Genomic DNA, 23,198 nt, shown 5'->3' with positions numbered 1-23,198 from the left:
GATGAAAGTGAAAGAGGAGAGTGAAAAAGTTGACTTAAAGCTCAACATCCAGAAAACTAAGATCATGGCACCTGGTCCCATCACCTCATGGGAAATAGACGGGAAACAGTGGAAACAGTATCAGACTTTATTTTTGGGGGCTCCAAAATCACTGCAGATGGTGACTACAGCTATGAAATTAAAAGGCGCTTATTCCTTGGAAGGAAAGTTATGACCAACCCAGATAGCACATTAAAAAGCAGAGACATTACTTTGCCAACAAAGGTCCGTCCATCTAGTCAAGGCTATGGTTTTTCCAGTGGTCATGTATGGATGAGAGAGTTGGGCTGTGAAGAAAGCTGAGCGCCAAAGAATTGATGCTTTTGAACTGTGGTGTTGGAGAAGACTCTTGAGAGTCCCCTAGACTGCAAGGAGATCCAACCAGTCCATCCTAAAGGAGATCAGTCCTGAGTGTTCATTGGAAGGACTGATGCTGAAGCTGAAACTCCAATACTTTGGCCACCTCATGCGAAGAGTTGACTCATTGGAAAAGACCTTGATGCTGGGAGGGATTGGGAGCAGGAGGAGAAGGGGACGACAGAGGATGAGATGGCTGGATGGCATCTCCGACTCGATGGACGTGAGTTTGAGTAAACTCCGGGAGTTGGTGATGGACAGGGAAGCCTGGCATGCTGCGATTCATGGGGTCGCAGAGAGTCGGACACGACTGAGCGACTGAACTGAACTATAAATGGACTATAAACTTTAAAAATGTGAATCACTCTACTGTACACCTGTAACTTATATAATATTATACATCAAATATATTTCAATAAAAAATGTTTTTAAAAGAACTTTTCAAGACACCTACTCACACATGGCCAGAAGATGGCGCAGGTTTTCCATTACCTGATTCACATCATCATAAGGAGACCTTCAAAAGAAATAGCTGGATCTCAAATGCAGAACGTCCTCACTCTGAAATGAGAACTAGAATTTTTAATACAGGATGGAATTAGGCATCCTTTCTCCAGAGAAACTACTTTCCTCTAGAGAAAGATTACTAGGTTAGGATATGTCCTCTGGGCTAAAACAGTGCTATACCCCAAAGGAAAGCCCTATGTTAGCTGCAAATCTCTGTGGAATTTTGGAGCAACAGGAGTGAAAAAGCAAAGGGCCAGACTATCTAGTTCCAGGGCAGGTAGAGATGAATGCAACAGACTCTCTAATCTGTTCTCTTCTTTTGCCTTCACTTTGACTTCTGGCATCAGCGGTAGAACCCAGCACCTTGGCCCATCCACTGAACAGGAGTTAAGCAGTGATGTGAGCACAGTACCAACAACAGGTGCAAAACGCGTTGACCTTGAGGACCCAGCCCCCTGTGACTGCTTCCAAGAAACTTGCCCAGACAACCCCTGCAAGTGTGGCTGACAGCCTTCTCTGCCGTTCAGAGAACCCATTCACAGTAAGCTTGCCTTTACTTTTTCAATTAACCTGTTGTGACAAAATTAATCTGTTTACAAGATCTGTCTTTCTCAGGAGATGCTAGACTGTGAGCTACTAGCCACAGGCTGTGAGCTAAAGCTTTCCAATTTATCAGCCATAGACTGGGGGTGGGGGGAGTGGAATATAATTTACAATGGTGGTGAAAATAATTATTATCCAGGAATAATATTAACCAAAAAAGAAAGAAAGAAAGTATGTGAGAACTATTTGAGAAAAAATACAGCAGAGTTTAAACAAATGATAATAGCAATATAATAGCAAACAATTATAGGAGGCTTACATCTCACTATTCTAGCATTTTTTCATATTTTACTTCATTTAATCAACAATCTATGAGGTAGGTACCACAGAATTTCTCATTTTATAGGAAGTGGAGGTAAAAAGAGCTTAAATAACTATCTAGATGAGATTTCATCTTCACTGTTGGAAAGCTTGAATTATATCTTACACTTCCCCAATTGTTTTTTTATATTTCACTGAAGTCTCATGAAAATCCCTAAAGAAGAAAAGTTCACTGTTATAAGAGTTTCATATTTTATGTAAGCAACATAAGTCCTAGAAAAAAATCCAAAAGAAAAAAAAATCCAAAGAACATGCATCAAATGTTGAAGGTATCTTTGATTCTTTTTACTTTCACATATATGACAAACTTGTTGCAATATGCATATATTACTGAATTCTAAGCATCATGAAAGATATTTTTCCTGAATTTTCTTTAAGTTCTGCCAACAATATGAGGTAGGGACTATTTTGCCTGCTTCATTTATTTTATAAATGGAATCGCAGAGAGGTTTGCTGACTTACTGTTTTAGGTCACATAGCTGGTACAGAGGTGATCTCAGCCCAACAGCCTGAATCAGGATGGATGAGTGCCTTAATAGCAGAAGTCCAGGGTGCTGGGACTCAGAGAGTTGGAATGTATGGAACCTAAATCCTGGAAAATGAGCCTCTTAAACTCTTTGGGGGCCATAGCATAGGGGTGGGGGGCCCATAGCATAGGGGCGGGGGGCCCATAGTGTAGGGGCGGGGGGCCCATAGCATAGGGGCAGGGGCCCATAGCATAGGGGGGAGGCATAGGGGTGGGGGGCCCATAGCATAGGGGGGGCATAGAATAGGAGTGGGGGGCCTTGGCTCTACAGTCTTTCCCTTAGTTTTCCTCCCTCATGCTCTTACACAGACTCAAAATTGAGAATGTACAAAACCAAGGAGAAAGTAGAAAATTCACTATGGCTGTTGCTAGAAAGAGCAATTCATTAGTGCTCTGGGTTCTTTTACCTTTTTTTAACCTTTTACCTGTTTTTTAACCTTCTACCTGCTCTTTAAACTTTTACCTGTTCTTTAAGCTTCTAGTTAGGCACCATACTATAACTTGTGAAGGCTTTTTATCACTGAATGCTGGTTAAACTTCATAGGCTTAATCTACCGGCCTCAAAAATACTGGGCAGTTGCATTACCTGTCTACCTGTCTATTATTCTAATTATAATAGTTGGCTGTGGGCATTTTTAAAAATTAACATGATGAGTACCTCACCGTTCAATACCATTCATATAATCACAGAAGAAATACCAAGAAAAAGCCATCTCAGCATTAAGAGCTAATTCTTATCAAAGGAGTGAACTAAATGTTCACTATAGTGAAAGAACTATAGTTCTTTCTTTACAATGAAAACTGAATGCAGATATATGAACATTAAGCATTTATAAATTTTGGCATTATACGTTTGACCATAATTAATTTGACTATCTTTTTGAGATGTATTGAAATGTGAAACAAAATGTAAATTGAACTTATTAGAATAAGTACCATTAATAATATAAATGTTCTCAAATATTAGTTATAAATGATGTCATGATATAATTTCTTTTGTGTTAATGATTCCTATTCATCTTGTGTGAAACTTGTAGGACTGTAACCTAAGCGAAGGGTTTTGAGCCTCAGTAGCCAGGGTGAAATTCCACATTTTTTTGTCTTGAAAAGTCAGCTGGAGGACTGAGGGATAAACTGAGGGAAGTCAGATGAGTGACACAAGTCACTGGAACAGAAGAAGCAACTTATGAGCCAAGGTCCCCTCCCCAGGGGTACATGTTACTCCTTAAAATGAGATGCTTCACTGAGGACCTGACTCCACCTGCTGAGAGCTACTGCAGAGGGACACTGCCAGAGGCCCCGGCGGAGCAGAGGGCCACTTCCCACTCACACTTGTCTGGAGACCCACTGCAGACAGCGGCCCACTGGTCCTGCTGACGTGTCTTGTGCTGACTTCTCCTTGGAGAGGTTCCCAACCCTCTTTTCTATATTCCCAGATTTGACTAATGTGTCTTGCAGGCTAATTGCTTGTAATAAACAAAGTGATTTGTGAACTGAATATTGGCCATGTTTTTTTCTGTCTCCAAGCCATGATGCTTGCCTGTCCTTACTGCTGGGCCCTGTGACAACTGCTGGGAGCTGTTACTGAACCAAACTTGGGTCTGCTTGACTGCATGCAGTAAAGCCAATTTATTGACACCTGGTTGTGGTGAAGAAGAGTGCAGAGCATCAAGCAAAAGTCCAATGCAGCTAGTGCTCAAAATACTTGAACTCCCTGATGGGTTTCAGGACAGCACTCTTTTTGTAGTAGGTAGCATTTCTAAAGGCTGTGGAAGGAGGAGGGGGTGGGCAGTCACAAGGAATGTAATCAGGTTGTTTATAATTCTCTGATTTGTTGGTGGTAAGGTAACAGGACAGTATCACTTTATCAATCCTCTGGCTCCACTAGGTCTGGGAGGCTATGTGTTCATGTTCTTCAAGTAGTTAATTTTGGCAGCTACAAATTGACACTGGCCATCTACCTCTACAAGGGTTAAATCATGTGCTGCTGCAGCTGCTGACATCCAACACTCCATGAAAGGAGTTCTGGGTGGAGAGCTGAATGAGGCTACTCTGTGCTCTGGAAAAAATCGACAGGTATTTAGACAGATATTTTCAGAAGATGGCCTTATGAGCCCAATTCTTGCATCTCCTCATATCTAGAAGCTTTCACGAGACTAGCAGAAAACTTCTACAAAAATGATGCACTTGACTGTACGAACTCCCCCTTTACCAAAATCACATCTGTGCTGACCTTCGCCACTACCTCTGTGGAGCAGTTTATCAGAGCTGTCTCCCAGGATACAGTCCTCATATTTCTCCCAATAAAACTTAACTCAACTTTCACATACCTTTTTTTAAAGTCAATAACTTCGTCCATTATGTGGGGATTTTAGGATCTGTACAATAGTTCTGAAAATGTGCATCAAATATTGTTTCCTGGGGCCCTCAGAGAAGAGTTAAAACAGAAGACATAGTAGGAGGACTCTGCCCCAGGAAGGCTGTATAGAGTCACATGTAACTACAGAACCACGGAGAGGGAAAGAAGGCGACAATTCCAAGGACCTGGGGAATGAGCAAATGTGGGGATAGAAGAAAAGAGAGAAGTCAAGGCTGACTCTTGGGGTTGTAACTGAATAATTTGGTAATTAGTGTTGCCTTTATTGCCTCGAGGGGTCTTCCCTGGTGGCTCAGAAAGTAAAGACTCCAGCTGCAATGCAGGAAACCCAGGTTCAATCCCTGGGTCAGGAAGATTCCCTCAGGCAAGGGAATGGCTATCCACTCCAGTATTCTTGCCAGAATTCCATGAACAGAGGAGCCTGGTGGGCTGTGTAGTCCATGAGGTCATAAAGCATTGGACACAACTAAAGGATGGACAGTTTCTTTTTTTTTTTTTTTCATTTTTATTTCCTTGAAAGCCTGGAATCCTGACAGTTGTGGCGTGAGGGAGAAACAGAAGTGCCCAAGAATTGAACCTGCAGGTGGAGCTCGGTGGTTATGGATAGAAAGTCAAGATTGGAAGTTAGCAGTGGCTTCAGGGTTGCATGAGATGTCAGGAGAGGTAGGGAAGGGGTGGGATTTAAAAGGCATTGAGCCTAGAGATTTCCAAACTCTCCAAGGGGAGGGAGGAGACAGCATAAGAGCAGCCTGGATCTAGCCTCCTTCCTCACTCTGCTCCAGGTTGAGTCTTAGGGCTGGAGCCCCTCTCCAGGTAAGGCTGACAGAAGTATGGGGCATGGGGCAGATGCTGTGCTGGGCTCCCCTAGCTTTATATCTGCTCTGTCTCTCACCGGATCATGAGAAAGACACCTTCCTAGGTGTCTCTTATTAAGAAATTGGGAATATGAAAATAGTAGTGCCATGAGAGAAGAAAATAAAGACCAGGAGGAAATGAGCAAGGACTAACAAGTATTTGCTTTAGAAACTTGGTTGGGAGGTGAAATTGACAGTGTCTTTGGAGGCAATGGTATAAGCGAGAGTTTCCAAACTTAGGGAACCCAGACTGTGATTCTTTCTCCTCCATTCGCTAGACATGATACCTGAACTTTAGCTCCAACCTATATCTTCAGATTTTTTCTGACTGGGGATAGAGTTGGAAGTAGTAACTCTTTCTACATTTCCTTCTTTGTTAGAAAATTGAGTTCTTTTTCTAAAGACAAAAGGAAAAACATGTAAATTTAAGCAAATGCATATGTAGAAAAGTACCTTTTTTATTTTTTGAATACAAAATGGGTGTACTTATCCGCACACTAAACCTTAAACTTTGAATTCTGTATCAATGGCTTTGCTTGAATTCTAGGCCCCGAGTCACAGCTGCACAGGAGACCAAGTCCTGCTCTGCAGAGAACTCATCCTCCTTCCAGAACAAGGACCTCCATCGGTGAGCAGAGGTATAAAACAAAACTCAATCAATTTGAAGGTCAAATTGGGAAGTATCCTTTCTAGCCCTTAGGGAAAGAAAAGATTATTTTTTGGCCAGGACATCTTTTGAGGGAAAAGAATGGCAGCTTCATCATGTAGACAGCTTCTTGATCTGGGGGCAGGCTATAGAGAGGGACCACAAAACAGATAACCTCTTCGGTGCCGATCAGAAAATTCCAATCCAGCTGGCCAAGGTTACATTTCTGGGGAAGGTGGAAACTGCAAGTAACTTAAGTGCAAAGTTTAGGATTGGTGCCTAGACTTTAGCATAACAGATGCCATTTTGGGATCATTTATGATTTTTTTTAGCAGCAGCTAAAACTTGGTAGTTGAGTGTCTTAGTAAATGGAGAAGTGGAGGGGGTGTGGGAGCACACATATTTTAGTGAATCAGGGGAACAGACCTTTTGGACTGATAAAGGATGAGTGTAGGGTGGGGATCCTTAACCTGGAGCTTTGATGGTCTGATATTATTAACAGAGTCATGACTTTGCCATCACTGGAAATCATAGCTTTTTTCATTTCATGTTATAGTTTTGCAGGTATTATGAGATACAATTTTATATTCTAAGTTAAAATTCAAAAATAGTTTAGATCTACCACTCAATCTTATTTAATAATAGGTTAAGAGGCTCACATATTCTATATCTCAATTACTGTTTTGATAGTTTTATCAAGCTAAATTCCATTCAGATATGAATGAAAACAGATATGGTCTCTTTCTTGCCCTGTCCTAGGCACCACTGAGAATCTATCCATTCTGGGTTCAGAATCCCTAAATTAAGGTGGAAAGCAAAGTTTAAACATCCAATGTGGCGCAAACTTGGCAAATTTCAGGTCAGGCTTGGAGGATCATCAGAGGGTCTTAGTATACAGAAAGACTCCAGAGTGCTGACTTTTTAAAAATGTACAATGTGAGATGTTCCAAGCTCAGTTTTATTTGGAGCAAAATGAGGACTGCAGCCTTGGAGATGGCATTTCAGATAGTTCAGAGAAACTGATCCAAAGAAGTAAGGGGGGAAATGAGTATATATGTGATTATGGTGAAAGGGAAACTCATGCAATCCAGCACATAACTTTTGCCAAAAGCTTCTGCTCATTGGGTTTCCATGGTGGCTCAGTGGTAAAGAATCTGCCTGCCAATGCAGGAGACTTGTGGACTCAGGTTCAATCCCTGGGTGGGGAAGATCCCTGGATAAGGAGCTAGCAACCCATCCAGGATTCTTGCCTGGGAAATCCATGTACAGAAAAACCTGTCGCACTACAGTCCATGGGGTCACAAAGAATCGGACACAACTTAGTTTGTAGTTAGGATACAAATTTTAGTTTGTTGACTAAACGCAACAAACAACAACTTCTCCTAGGCAGGAAGAGCAGACATCACCATGAAGGACTTTGGTGCTTTTCTGGTTACCAGGAGATGCGAGACTTGGGCTCATAAAATCAGCTCCTGAAAGTATCTATCTGAAGACCTGTTCTGCCAGCTTTTCCCAGAGTCCAGAGTGCCTCAGGTCTCCACAGTGAACTCCTTTCAGGAACTGTTGAAAGTCAGAAGCTGCAGCAGCATATGATTTAATCCTTTTAGAGGTAGAGGCCAAGTGCCAATTTGTAGCTGACACAGGCTTTTATTTGGTATGGTGATGAGTGCTGGTTTATGTTCTAAAGAACTTGCTCTGACAATATGCAACAGGAGGGTGAAATTTGGAGACAGCAATCAGTTAGGAAGGGTGAGTAACATATAACAGTTTGTATCCCAGGCTTTGCAGGGGATGGGGAGGTGAAGGGTGCTAAAATTTGATGTGACTTTTAATCATGTGATTCCTGCTCCTCTTGTCTGACTTTAGGCTATGTTAGGTAGTTTGAAATGGAGTCACAGCGGCCAATGTGAGTTTGTATGATGATAGTACTTAATATCCTGTTAGGCTATGAGTATTTAAGTGTGACATAATACAAGTGTTAATATGGATATGGAATTTGTTTGGTGAGGTCCAGGGATGCCATCACTGGGACAGGAGCACTGGCATACATAAGAATTCCCTGAGTCTTTACAGGGTATTCTGTATTGGAGGCTCCTGAAAAATGAGACTGCTAAGCTGAGTAGCTCACAGGCTCTTGTCTGGGGACTGAGTCCAGTTGGAGGCTCTGTGACTTCTTGCTCACACTACTCTTAACAGCCCAGAATGTGGGTGCCAGTTGGATACCTTCCAGATTGCTCTTCTTTTTTACTGGTGTGTCTAACTTAGAGTGCTTGTGTGATTCTGTGCAATAAATGGAGCAAATCACAAACTGAGTTTGGATGTGTTTCATTTTCTCCAATTCTGGGACTCACCTGGCCTTTATGCAAGACTGCCCCACCTTAATCCAATTCCCCTTAATTGGGGATGGAAAACAGCTTGTTTGGATTTGCATTTTCTTAGCTTATGACTGCCATCATTTTATATGTTTATTGTCTACTTCATTTTCTCTGTACTGAGTTAACTTTTCAAAACAGGAAGCCTATTCTTAGGGTGCTTTTTTTTTTTCTCTTTGTTTTTCTGAAATTGCTGGCAACTTTGTGGATTCCCTTTTCATGAGAGAAAGAATAATTCATATTCCCACAGAGTACTCTGGAGCACCCAGAGTTAGGCATTACTATATACGTTTCACATTTTAATTACCCCAAGGATCTACCAGCTCTGTTGTCCCTTTCCAGGTGGAGAGGTATGTATTTAGCCCCTGCCATCATGAACTTTTTCGAAAACTGGAACCAGTTTTGTTAGCATTCCCCTGACTAATAATCATGGAGCATGTTTTTATCTGTTTACAGTCCATTCTCACTACTATGGCTTTGTGTGTATTTACAAAAATGGGCTTGTACTATCTACATTATTTGCAGCTTGTTTTTTCCTCTAATGTATCCAAGACATCCCTAACCAGTGCATTCTGATCTCTTGATGGGCATTGAGCTTCCTTGGCTCAATGCTTCTCTTATTAAAGGATATTTGTTTTCTGAGTTTTTGTCATGAAAACCTCAGTACTTAACGCTTTGCTGGTGTATTGTTAAGTCCAGGTGGTTTTAATTCTTGTGTAGGTCATCAAGGGGAGAGTATGTGTATTATTTTTTATTTTAATAAATGTTCCAAGTTCCTGAAAAATCATAATTATTCCCACAGAAGATAGGTAATAGTGATCTTATTTTTTTCAGTTATAGCCAAAACTTCTGGAGAAGGCAATGGCACCACACTCCAGTACTCTTGCCTGGAAAATCCCATGGATGGAGGAGCCTGGTAGGCTGCACAGTCCATGGGGTTGCTACGAGTCGGACATGACTGAGAAACTTCACTTTTCACTTTCATGCATTGGAGAAGGAAATGGCAATCCACTCCAGTGTTCTTGCCTGGAGAATCCTAGGGATGGGGGAGCCTGGTGGGCTGACGTCTATGGGGTCACACAGAGTCAGACACAACTGAAGTGATTTAGCAGCAGCAGCAGCCACAACTTTTTGTCTTGGGAAACCTTTCATGTTTAGTACTTATTGTTTTGCAATTCCCTCTATTTTAAAATTTTGATTTATCAATTTCCTTACACTTTTAGTATAAGAAACATGAATGATTTTTTAGTGGTGGTTTAGAATTTGTTATTCACTCCTCAGTGAAGTACTTTCTTATTTTAGCTTTTGTGTAGTTCAGAAATGTTTAATGAATATCGTCTGTTCTATATTGCTGAATGGAAGTTTCTGGATGTGGAACCTTTTTAGAATCTTGGACATTTTACTGTTTGTTTGTTTGTTTTTAATCCTCACTAATGAGGATTCTGTGTTTGTTTATATTTTTTGGATTCAGTTCAGTTCAGTCACTCAGTTGTGTCTTGTCACTCAGTTTTGACCGCATGGACTGCGGCACGCCAGTCTTCCCTGTCCATCACCAACTCCCAGAGCTTGCTAAAACTCACATCCATTGAGTCAGTGATGCCATCCAATGATCTCATCCTTTGTTGTCCGCTTCTCCGCCCGCCTTCGATCTTTCCCACCATCACATTCTTTTTCAAGGAGTCAGTTCTTTGCATTAGATCGCCAAAATACTGGAGCTGGAGCTTCAGCTTCAGCGTCAGCCCTTCCAGTGAATATTCAAGACTGATTTCCTTTAGGATTGGCTGGTTTGATCTCTTTGCAGTCCAAGGGACTCTCAAGAGTCTTCTCCAACACCACAGTTCAAAAGCATCAATTCTTTGGTGCTCAGCCATCTTTATGGTTCAACCCTCAAATCCATACATGACCACTGGGAAAACCATAGCTTTGACTAGATGGATGTTTTTGACAAAGTAATGTCTCTGCTTTTGAATATGCCATCAAGGTTGGTCATAGCTTTTCTTCCGAGGGGAAGACGACTTTTAATTTCATGGCTGCAATCACCATCTGCAGGGATTTTGGAGCCCAAGAAAATAAGGCCATCATTATTTCCATTATTTCCCTATTTATTTTTCACAAAGTGATGGGACCAGGACACATGAAGTGTGTGCATCTTCACATTTCATGCAAAGATGGGCACAATAAAAGACAGAAATGTTATGTACCTAATAGAAGCAGAAGATATTAAGAAGAGGTGGCAAGAATATACAGAAGAACTATACAAAAAAGATCTTCATGACCCAGATAACCATAATGGTGTGATTACTCACCTAGAGCCAGACATCCTGGAATGTGAAGTCAAGTGGGCCTTAGGAAGCATCACTATGAACAAACCAAGTGGAGGTGATGGAATTCCAGTTGAGCTATTTCAAATCCTAAAAGATGATGCTGTGAAAGTGCTGCACTCAATGTGCCAGCAAAATTGGAAAACTCAGCAGAGGCCACAGGACTGGAAAAGGTCAGTTTTCATTCCAATCTCAAAGAAAGGCAATGCCAAAGAGTGTTCAAACTACCGCACAATTGCACACATTTCACATGCTAGCAAAGTAATGCTCAAAATTCTCCAAGCCAAGCATCAACAGTATGTGAACCATGAACTTCCAGATGTTCAAGCTTTATTTAGAAAAGGCAGAGGAAGCAGAGTTCAATTTGCCAACATCCAATGGATCATCAAAAAAGCAAGAGAGTTCCAGAAAAACATCTACTTCTGCTTTATTGACTACACAAAAACCTTTAACTGTGTGGATCACAACAAACTGTGAAAAATTCCTCAAGAGATAGGAATATCAGACCACCTGACCTGCCTCCTGAGAGATCTGTATGCAGGTCAAGAAGCAACAGTTAGAACTGGACATGGAACAACAGACTGGTTCCAAATCGGGAAAGAATACATCAAGGCTGTATATTGTCACCCTGCTTCTTTAACTTATATGCAGAGTACATTATGCAAAATGCCGGGCTGGATGAAACACAAGCTGGAATCAAGATTGCCAGGAGAAATATCAATAACCTCAGATATGCAGATGACACCACCATTATGGCAGAAAGTGAAAAAGAACTAAAGAGCCTCTTGTTGAAAGTGAAAGAGGAGAGTGAAAAAGTTGGCTTAAAACTCAACGTTCAGAAAACTAAAATCATGGCATTTGGTTCCATCACTTCATGGCAAATAAATGAGGAAATAATGGAAACAGTGTCATACTTTATTTTGGGGGGCTCCAAAATCACTGCAGATGGTGACTAAAGCCATGAAATTAAAAAACGCTTGCTCCTTGGAAGAAAAGTTATGACCAACCTAGACAGCATATTAAAAAGCAGAGCCATTACTTTGCCAACAAAGGTCCATCTAGTCAAAGTTTTGGTTTTTCCAGTAGTCATGCATGGATGTGAGAGTTGGACTATAAAGAAAGCTGAGCACCAAAGAATTGAAGCTTTTGAACTGTGATGTTGAAGACTCTTGAGAATCCCTTGGACTGCAAAGAGATCCAACTAGTCAATCCTAATGGAACTCAGTCTTGAATATTCATTGGAAGGACTGATGTTGAAGCTGAAATTCCAGTACTTTGGCCACCTGATGGGAAGAACTGACTCATTGGAAAAGACCCTGATGCTGGGAAAGATTGCAGGTGAGAGGAAAAGGGAACAACAAAGGGTGAGGTGGTTGGATGGCATCTCCAACTCTATGGACATGAGCAAGAGTAAGCTCCAGGGGTTGGTAATGGACAGGGAAGCCTGATGTTCTGCTCTCCTTGGGATCACAAAGAGTCAGACATGACTGAGCTACTGAACTGAACTGATGGCACCAGATGGATTATTTTTGGATTAATATTTGATTATTTAAAATCTTGCTAGGATATCATGTGTTCCATCTAGACTTTTTTCTTTATTACCATACATTTGCTGATGTGTCTTTTAAAATACCCACCCTGGCTCACTTTTTATGCTTAATCTTGCACATGGTTATTCTTTCTCTTTAAGGAAAATTCTTACTTGGCTTTTGCTTTTATTCTTACAGTTTTCTCTTAAATTTCAACTTTTAACTCAGCATTTTGTCTTTTCTTGGTTTTGTCTTAGCCATGTTTTTTGGAGCACAAAATAATTTATACTTCTGGGTTGCAATAACTGAAAATTTTTCTTTGTTTCATTTCTTTATTTTGACTTGTATTATGCTATATTAGTCAGTGCTTTAATTTTGTAAGCATTTATATGTAAAGGAGATCAGTCCTGGGTGTTCATTGGAAGGACTGATGCTGAAGCTGAAACTCCAATACTTTGGCCACCTCATGCAAAGAGTTTACTCATTGGAAAAGGCCTTGATGCTGGGAAGGATTGGGGGTAGAAGGAGAAGGGGAAGACAGAGGATGAGATGGCTGGATGGCATCACCGACTCGATGGATGTGGGTTTGGGTGGACTCCGGGAGTTGGTGATGGACAGGGAGGCCTGGAGTGCTGCGGTTCATGGGGTCGCAAAGAGTCAGACACAACTGAGTGACTGAACTGAACTGCTATGTACAACTTTGTCCTTACTTTCAGATTTCCTTGATATTTGCTTTAATAGTACTTGTAGGACATATAGGGCAGTTTTGTTACTGATCTGAACTTGGGTTCATTCACATGATGCACAGCAGTCAATCTACTGACAGTCGGTCATGATAAAGGAAAGTAGAGCATTTATTGGCAGGGCACCAAGCAAGGAGAATAGGCAACTTATGCTCAAAGGACCTGAACTCCTTGCTTGATGACCTGCAAATTAACACTGTACTTTTCCTTCACCACAACCTGGAATCCATAGATTGACTTTGCTGCAACTAAACCTGAGTTCAAGGATGCAACTATTTTGGTGACCGTGAAAGGGCCACCGCCCCAGCTGGATGTCTTTGTGGCACATTGGCCCCTAGCAAGAAGTGGCTCTAAGATTCTGTCCCGCAGATTCCTGGGCACCTTTGTCTCAGGGGCAACCCTGAACCTCTGCCACCAACTGGATTACAATGGCCCTTGGTGCATCGAGGTATTGGAAACAAGGCACTTGCTTGTGACATCTCTGTGAAATAGCAGAGTGTGATGACACCAAGGCATTCTTTCTTTTAGCCCAGTCTGTCCATGACTGGGCATTGATTTTGAGGGTTTTCTGTATTGAACTGAAGAATCTGTAACCCTGAGACATGTCTTGTGTTTTTGAACTTGCTTCCTTCTTTAACATCTGACAGCACTCTCTGTGAACAATTCAGAGTAGATAATCAAAGATCTGTTCCATTTTGTAGACCCTGAGAGTATATTTTGCAGAATTGGTAAATATTTAAGCACCTCTGAAAAAAAAAAATGGTGTTCTATTGTAACACAACTTGGCCTCAGTTGTCTAGGACCTAGATTACATCACCCCCCATTATCTCTCTAAATAACACCATCTTTCAACCAGAACTGTTTTGTTAAAAAGGGAGGAGATGGAATGATGCTTCTTAAGTACAGCCTTTGATATTATTTTACCAAGTGAACCTATTCAGAGAAAAATGTAACATGCATAAATTATGACAGAGAAAGAAATTTCCTCAAATAAGGAGATACTAAAAGTTCTATTTAAACAGTTTTACCAGATTCTCAGGAATCAAGAGAAGGAAATTAATTCAACAAATAAATGCTCCTAGATAGCCATCTCACTTGTATGGTGGGCAGAATGGGGAAGCAGGGGCAGGGGCCGTAGATCCCATAGCAACAAATTCACCTTCACCTGCTCAGGTAGAAGCTGAGGAAGGAGGAATTGTCTCCCTCTTATATCCGACAGACCACCTATATTGGTCAGAGAACCACTTATATTCAGGCAAGGCATTCACACTGAGGCAGATTCTCATTGGAGGAATAAGTGCCAAGGTCAGACAGCAGGATTCATGTGGATATACTCTCCTTTTTCAAATTCAGACTTGTTCAATTGGAAAATTAATACACCAACCTATTGTGATGACCGTACCAGGATAGAAGATGCATCCACCTCCATCTTTGCCACCTACAGTCCAAATTGGGTCAGAGCTTCCTAACTACCCCATTGGCTGAGGAAGAGATGAGGATGGTAATAGAAAATGCTAGAGAAGAGGCAGATGGAATGCATGTTGCTGTCTCTGGCAATCCCCTCCCAGCACCAGCAGCAAAAGCAATTCCCACCACAGATCCAGACTGGGAGGAGAATGACCTAGGAGATAAAGCTGGAATTGAGCATTACAAGGAGTGCATCATGGTAGGGCTTGAAAAGGGAGAACCAAACCAGGAGTTTTCATAAAGTGCAAGGAGTGTGCAAACAGCCACAGTAAAAAAAACCTGAGTTTGGGGAGAGAATGTACAGGGTATATCACCAATATAGAGATGTGAATCTAGATAATCTGGAGAATTTCAAGTTAGTTAACCAGACCCTCTGGCTCAGAGTGCCCCCTATATCTAGAAATTGTGCAAAAGGCAGAAGATCTTTTTCTGCTTCTAATCTCTCTTTTGGTGTAATAGAAACTGCTTTCGGTTTCTCACAGTCAGGAGGGCATACAAGAACAAAACGAGACCCTTTAAAAGAAGCAGCAGATGCCCATTTTGGCAGCGATACTCACTGACCAGAGAAACGGGGAGACAAGAAATCTGAGCAGAGGATAAGATTCCAGGGACCCAAGAGAGTGAAGGGTAGTCCTCAGAAAAGAGACCCCTAAAGGGGACATGTTAAAGAGCATCCCCAGCAGTGCTCACTGAAAGCCAAGAAGCTTCCTGAAAAGAAAATCTGTCCCAACTTAAAAACAGAAACCAGAAGAGGAGGAGAAATCATTTTTCATGCTGGAGACAAGAGAGAGTGAGGAAAGTCAGGGAATTCACTTGGGGAAACAGGTTCCATCCCACCTCCCACCAGGAGCGCCAGGTAACCCTTTTTTGGGAAACAGACAACTGACTTTCTGATTGGTACTGGAGCCACTAGCTCAGTTTTGAACTTGAGTTAATCCAAAAAAAGAGCCATGTCAAGAGGAGTCTACAGAATGCCTCTCCCAAAACTGCTTTGCAACCCTTAGATTGAGGCACTTAACTTAAAACACACTTTATATACATGCCAGAGAGCCCAGTCTCATTGTTGAGATGAGATTTATTATGCTAAAATGACTTTCGCTCCTGGAAGACTGAATAGAGAGGGAATACCAGAACAAGCCTGTGCCTTGCAGGCAGCCATCCTATCAAGAGATGCAGCCACTAACATCCCTGAAGACATCCTGCATCAGGGAAGCCTGAGAGCATAAACTGATTAGACGGCAGGTACAGCAAGGAAGGCCGTAGCAGTAAAGCTGAAGCTAAAACTGGACACTCAAACTCTGAGCTTAAGGCAATACCCTTTATTTATTTATTTATTTTTCATTGAAGCATCCTGGCCAAATTTGGCAAGATAAATTTTTATTTTTATTTTTTATTTTTTCCCCATTTATTTTTATTAGTTGGAGGCTAATTACTTTACAATATTGTAGTGGTTTTTGCCATACACTGACATGAATCAGCCATGGATTTACATGTGTTCCCCATCCCGATCCCCCCTCCCTCCTCCCTCTCCATCCCATCCCTCTGGGTCTTCCCAGTGCACCAGCCCTGAGCACTTGTCTCATGCATCCAACCTGGGCTGGTGATCTGTTTCACCCTTGATAGCATACTTGTTTCAATGCTATTCTCTCAGAACATCCCACCCTCAACTTCTAGGAGCAAGGAAAACAGAGATGCAGACTTTGACAAACTGGATTTTCAAAATACCTGCTTATTTTCCTCCCTCAGTCATCTTACAGGCTTCCTATGTGTCACTGGTGGTTAGAATCTGCCTGCCAATGCAGGTGATGTAAGAGACATGGGTTCAATCCTGTGTTGGGAAGATCCCCAGGTGTCGGGCACAGCAACCCACTTGAGTATACTTGCCTGGAGAATCCCAGGACAGAGGAGCCTGGTAGGCTACAGTCCATAGGGTTGCAAAGAGATGGACATGACTAAAAACAACTCAGCATGCATGCATGCCTTCACCGTATAATACTCACAACCTGACCAGGCACTGAAGAACACTGATTCATTCAGGACATAAGAGCCATAAATCAGATAGTGAAAGATATCCAAACTGTAGTCCCCAGTACTTATATTCAATTGACTATCTTAACCTGAAGATTATTGTTAGGCTTAACAGAGGTCTTTTTCTATATTATTTTGAATCTTGAATCCCAAGAGTTATTTGCATTTGTAAGGAAGATCTGAAAATCAAAGCAATCAACAATCTCAACTCTCTGGCCAAATGAAGCTCTAAACTCTCTCGGAAAAAGGCCCAAACTTCACAACTTTCAGTGAAATATCTAGGAATCAAACTGATCAAAGGCCAGAGCAATGGCTCTAGGACTGCCTGGAGACAGTCCCAGAGTAACAGTGTCCAAAACCAAAGACAGTTGCCTCGGTTCCTGGAATGGCAAGATTCTGCTGCACGTGAGTCCCCAACTTAAGCTAATAGTTAAAACAGTTACATAAGGCCCTAAAATAAGTCTAACAATAAGCCCTCATTGGGGAGCAGAGAATGGGAAAAATCTTCCAATCAATGAAGGGAAAACTACTGATTGCCCCTGTTCTGGGTTTGCCACGTTTGAAAAAGTCATTTGATCCTTTTAAACATAAAAGACAGGTAGTGAGACTGGAGGTATTGACCTACAATCTGAGAGCACAAAATGCCCAGTATCCTATTTCACAAAGGCTTTGGACAGTATAATCCGGGATTGGTCAATGTATCTGAGCATCATAGCTGCTGCGCTGGATTTGTGGCAAGAAGCAGAATTCACTCCAGGACAGCCAACCAACCATGGTGTTTACACCCCACTATGTGTTGCTGCTGTTGGAACTAAAGGGTGGATATTGGCTCACTTCAGACCACTTGGGAGGATATCAGTCAATTTTATTTGATAATCCTAATGTGACCCCAAAGACTATGTCCTTTTCAAATCTGGTCTCATTGCTCCTCACCCCTTTGGGTGGCCCATGCACTCAGGTTCATGCATTATTGTTTGCAGATTACTGAGCAGCTGTTTGGGCCTGATTAATGATTCCTTGGGAGATCCAGACATCGAGAACTTCTCAAATGGAATTAGTTTCATGGATCATGGAAACTTTAAGAGCAGATACACAGTGATAACCTTGTAGGAGACCCTATGAGTGGAAGCTTGGCTATCATGTACTTGGCCCAGAAAGTTAGATTATTGTTCTCAGTTGACTTTTCTGTCTCTGTGAGGTTAATATAGTTAACATCTATACTGACTCGAAATATGCCTTTTCAGTTGTGAATGCATATGGGGCAATTTGGAAAGATAGACTGCTCACTTCTGAAGAAAATGAAATCAAACATGCCCCCAGGAAGTTTTGAAACTGCTAGACACAGTGTTCAAGCCAAAGGAGGTGGGAGTTGTGCATTGCCCAGGACAGTCAGGACAAAAACACCTTTAGTTACAGCACGGATTCTAAGTATAAACCTGATCCAATTTAACCTGATGTACTGAGAACCTTGAAAGGTCACGATAATAAGTATTTAGTCTTATATATCTAGGAGCAAGTGGAAAATGACTAAGGAGTGTTTTAATTCATGTATATCTCATGGAAGAGGTTATTGGATCAGTATACCTGAGCACCCATCATGGACAGTAGATACAGGATTACATTAAAAGATCAAATATGCAAAGGACACTTTAAAGAATATTATGAAAATGTATCATTTGTCCCAAAAATAATTCTAAGACTGGAACTCCCCCACCCTGTATGGAGTCTAAGATGGAGGAGAGAGCCTGAGTGAAGATTGGCGAGTAGATTTTACAGTCATGCCCAAAGTAAAAGAGGAATTTCACTACCTACTAGTGATGGCTGACCTTAACAGGCTGCTTAGAAACATTTCCTTTCTAGACTGAAAAACACTTCAGAAGTAGTAAAAGTCTTGACCTAGGAGATAATTCCTAGATTTGGGCTACCCAGCTCAATTCAGAGTGATACTGGAGGTGTCTTTATTGCTAATATGATTCAGGAGGAATCTAAAATATGTGGAATAAAAAAGAGTTTGCATGCATCTTAGAGCCTGTGATCAACCAGAACCACACATTAAAAAAGACAATGGCTAAAATCTGTCAGGAAACTGACTTAAAGTGGGTTAAGTTGCCCCCGTTGCATTGCTTAGAATTAGAATGTGTCCTAGAAGTAGACTCCAATTGAGTCGTTATGAAATGTTGTGTGAGAGATCCTTTCTCTATTCTGAGCAGTTAAGTGGTCAGACATGTGATTGAAAGGTAAAAGAATTAGACACTGTAAGATACGTGTAAACACTGGGGTAAGTTTGAAATACTATTTCTGAATTTGGTACTAATAAATAATGTTTCCCATAGATGTCCTCTTCCAGTGTTTTAGAACTGGAGACTGAGTGCTCCTAATAATGAGGAAGAATATACACCAAAGAACCAACTCCAGCCTCAGAGGATGAGGCCTTACCATGTCCTACTGCTAACTAGCTCTTCTGTTCAATTGACAGGAGTCAACTGCATAACAGTTGTGGATCTGTTACACACGGATGAAGTTCACTTCTGACTCAACTACAAATCTACAGTCCACAGCAGTTACAGAAAAGACAACCACAAAGCTGAACAAAGTCAGTCTGCCTTCCTACAAGTCCACAGTGGGACTTCAGTTAAAATCAAAGGAAGTATCTTTTATAAGTTGTAAATGACTTGTGACCATTTATCATAACATTTATAATTGGCTGAAGCATTTTTCTTTTTTCTTATTTGCTTGTAGTTTTTTGTTTGCTTCTGGATTCATCTAATCATTTTACCTGTGATTATATTGTAGACAATCAAGCCTATCATTTGCTGTGCTAGTGATAATAAGAGATATTTAACTTTTGCTCTATTTTAATTTAAACCTTGTGATAATACAGTTAGTACCAAAGTTTAGGGCTATTGCTATTTTCCCACATAAGATCTTGGCCCCAGCTATAATTATGGCTCTTGCTTTTCTTTACTGTCTCATCCCACTGGTGTCTGCTGTTTCCTGGGGGGAAAATTCTCTAATTATGTTATCTCAGAGTATAGCCACAGGTCAGAATGTAAGTAATTGTTGGATATGCCATTTGATATCTAAAGACATCCAGAAAGACTATGTCCCACTTATAGTCCCCGTAACTGATTTTGGTACTGTGCCAGAACCCATGACCTACTATCATCTTCCTCCTCCAGGCCGCACATTCAAAGTTAGGTTAATCAGATTACCTAAGAATGCCTATACCCCTTGTTTCACCTTGTCTGAGAAAATTTCCAGGGGACCAAAAGTCAGAACTGGTCCACCGCGGTCTCTTGACTTTCTCCTGAAAAAATGTGATGAACAAAACCCCCTGAAATGTACAAACGACAAATGTGAAAGAGCTAAAAATGACACTAATTCATGCCAGAGAGTCAGGAAAGTTAAATATAATGTAACGAGAATCTGGAAGGCTTGCACTGGTTATAATCCCTGGCTAGAGAACGTACTGTCCGTGCTCCCCCAAAAAGAAAGTATCAATTTCACTACCCTGGGAGGTATAACTTGTGCCCCTACAGGATATTACTTTGTCTGTGGCACAGGAAATACCCCACAAAGGGAAGGGAGGGCATATCGCTGCTTAGACAGCTGGGGAATACAAGGGTCCTGCCTGCTGGGATATGTAAAGATGCCTTTATCCTTGTATAGCCTGGAGAACATCTCTTCCCTCGCTAAACCAAACACCTATAATAAAAGAATGATATTGGCAGTATATGAGGACAATATAGGACAAAGCTCTTTTGGCAACCTCACACCAACTGCCAGAATTTATGTCAATAGAGATACGATTCATAACCTATCTGCCACAATTGGACAAATTGCTGAGGACACAGATAAAAGTACTGCAGCCCAACACATATCTTTAAACTCATTGACTCGAGTGTTCCCGGGCAATAGAATAGTCCATGATTTCTTCTTAGCAGAACAAGGAGGAATGTGTGTAATGGCTAATAATACATGCTGCACATACATCAATACCTCTGGAGAAGTTGAAACCCGAGTAAACAAAATACTTCAAAAGGCTACCTGGTTATAGGATGTGCATAAAGAGGATGCACATCAGGACTTATTTCAGAACACATCTGAAATAGGGGGACTTTTTTGAGTACTGTTACAGGCTCCATTTGATCATCATCTTCTCTCTAATGTGTTTCTTAATTTTCAATTGTTTGTTCAGATGCTATGACAAAGTGGTCAAAGAGAGAAATCATGTTTTCATAATTCAAAGTATGATGCTAGATGTGGGACTCAAGAATTCTTTGAAAAGAAGATTCAAGACTTTTGCTCCTCTAATTCTGAAGAATTAACGTCGCCCCTGTTCAGCAGGAAGTAGCCAGAGTGGTCGTCGCCCCTGTTCCCCTCAGGATGAGGAGTATCAAAGTGCAGAGGGACCTGAAATTGAGCAGGACCCTGCAGGGTCTTCCTGGATACAATCTCCTATTGTCCCCACTTCTTGTTTGTAGAAAAAGATTGAGATTTTTAGGTCTTTGCAGAGTTCCTAAGAGCAGACTCAAGCAGTTAATAATTACAGAAGTGAGGAAATACAGGAACAAAGAAAAGCAATCAAGAAATAAATGTTTAGTCATAAAACAGAGTCACAGGATTCCTAGATCCTTTTCAAGGGATATAGATGATAAACTGATACAACATATCTTTGAGTTGTTTTTCAGAAACCAGGATCTCATGATGAAACCCACTGACCACAGCCAAACAAGTTCGAACCAGAAGAATGATGATCAAGATGCCAGACATCACTTTGTTGATTAAAACCCCATCAATCAGAATAATCCATGAGATAATCACACACTTAAGATCCTTACCCTTATCTTTAATCTAAAAATCTCCTGTCTGAAAGTCACTGGGGAGTTTAGGTCCTTTAAACATTTACTGCCCATTCTCCTTGCTTGGCACCCTGCAAATAAATACTGTACTTTCTTTCACCACAACCCTGTCAGTAGATTGATTTTTGCTTATTTGGGTGGGCAAACTCAAGTTTGGTTAAGTAACAACCTGTGTTTTGATTAAGAGATCTCAATGGTTTTTCTTAATGACTTCTCAGCTTATCGAATGTTAGGAGACTTTCAAGCATACAAGAGTATAAACTCATATCCATCACCCAGATTCAAGAAGAACTGTATCCCTCATTTGTCTAAACTGTTACTCTTTTTGTTGAAATATTTTAAAGCAAATCACAGACACTATGCCATTTCACCTTAGAAACTTCAGTATCTATCTCTTAAAATATGAGTGTTTTCTTAAATAACCACAATATGATTGTTCCAGCCAATAAATTTCATATTCCATAATACTGAGTACTCAGTATATGTTGAAAATTTCCTGCTCTTCCTCAATTGATTTATTCAAGCCAGAATCTAAATAAGGGGCACATAATTATCTACATCTGCTAACCTAGAATAGCACTTTACTCCTCAAGTTACTAAAGTATTGGAATCCTATTGAAGGTCCTACCTGGTGGATTTTTCTTATTACTCATTCATAGTCATCTTGATAGCTTCAAGTACAACAAATTTTTTCCATCTTTCAAAACTGAAACTCTACTCATTAAACACTGTTTCTCTATTCCCCTCCCTTTCCCTTCTCCACCCCAACCCTTGGCAATACCTATCTACTTTGTTTCTCTCTGAATTTGTACCTCATACAAGTGGATTCACACTATATTGGTCTTTTTGTGACTGGTTTATTTCACTTAGCATGATATCTTCAAGGTTTATCCATGTGGTAACATGTGTTATATTTCCCTTCCTTTTTAAGGCTGAATCCTGAGTAGGAAATGGCACCCCACTCCATACATTTTCATTGCAGTGGCTTCTCTTGTTGCAGAGTACAGGCTCTAGGGGTACAGGCTTCAGTAGTTGCAGCACATAGACTTGATTGTTGTGGCTTGTGGCCTCTATAGCACAGGTTAAGTAGTTATAGCTTGGGGATTTAGTTACTGCATGGCATTTGGAATCTTCCTAGACCAGGGATCAAATCTGTCCCCTGCATTGGCATGTGGATTCTTATCCACTGCACCACCAGGGAAGTCCCATCGCAATCTTTTTGTAGTGCAGTAAGTCCCCTCCATATGAATGTGTTCTGTTCTAAAAGCAAGTTCCTAAGTCCAGTTTGTTTGAAAGTCCAACAAAGTTAGCCTACGTACCCAACAAACACAATTAGCTATCTAGTACTGTACTGTAGTAGGTTTATAATAGTTTTCACACAAATAATATACATGATACAGGGTGCTCGGGGCTGGTGCACTGGGATGACCGAGAGGGATGGGATGGGGAGGGAGGTGGGAGGGGCGTTCAGGATGGGGAACACATGTACACCCATGGTGGATTCATGTTATATGTATGGCAAAACCAATACAATATTGTAAAGTAAAATAAATAAATAAAACTAGAAAAAAAGCAAACACAAAAATAAAACATTTTTAATCTTACAGTACAATACCTTGAAAAGCATGGTAGTATACAGTACAACA

At 41.0% G+C, this 23,198-nt stretch overlaps 1 protein-coding gene across 1 annotated transcript; it reads left to right on the top strand.

Annotated features, from left to right (window-relative positions):
* The first annotated feature begins 1,165 nt into the window (after window positions 1–1,165).
* LOC110136079 (endogenous retrovirus group V member 2 Env polyprotein-like) lies at window positions 1,166–21,657 on the top strand. The gene is given in 5 exon segments (XM_070468061.1): window positions 1,166–1,444; window positions 6,132–6,222; window positions 19,167–19,277; window positions 19,280–19,332; window positions 19,667–21,657. Coding segments are annotated over 3 exon segments (1,206 nt in total). The 5' UTR covers window positions 1,166–1,444; window positions 6,132–6,222; window positions 19,167–19,205; the 3' UTR covers window positions 20,748–21,657.
* Window positions 21,658–23,198: the final 1,541 nt, after the last annotated feature.

The sequence above is a fragment of the Odocoileus virginianus genome, chromosome 5 (assembly GCF_023699985.2).
Source record: "Odocoileus virginianus isolate 20LAN1187 ecotype Illinois chromosome 5, Ovbor_1.2, whole genome shotgun sequence".
Classification (NCBI taxonomy): Eukaryota; Metazoa; Chordata; class Mammalia; order Artiodactyla; family Cervidae; genus Odocoileus; species Odocoileus virginianus.
The sequence above is the reverse complement of the archived record's forward strand: the minus strand, read 5'-3'. Positions and strand labels throughout refer to the sequence as shown.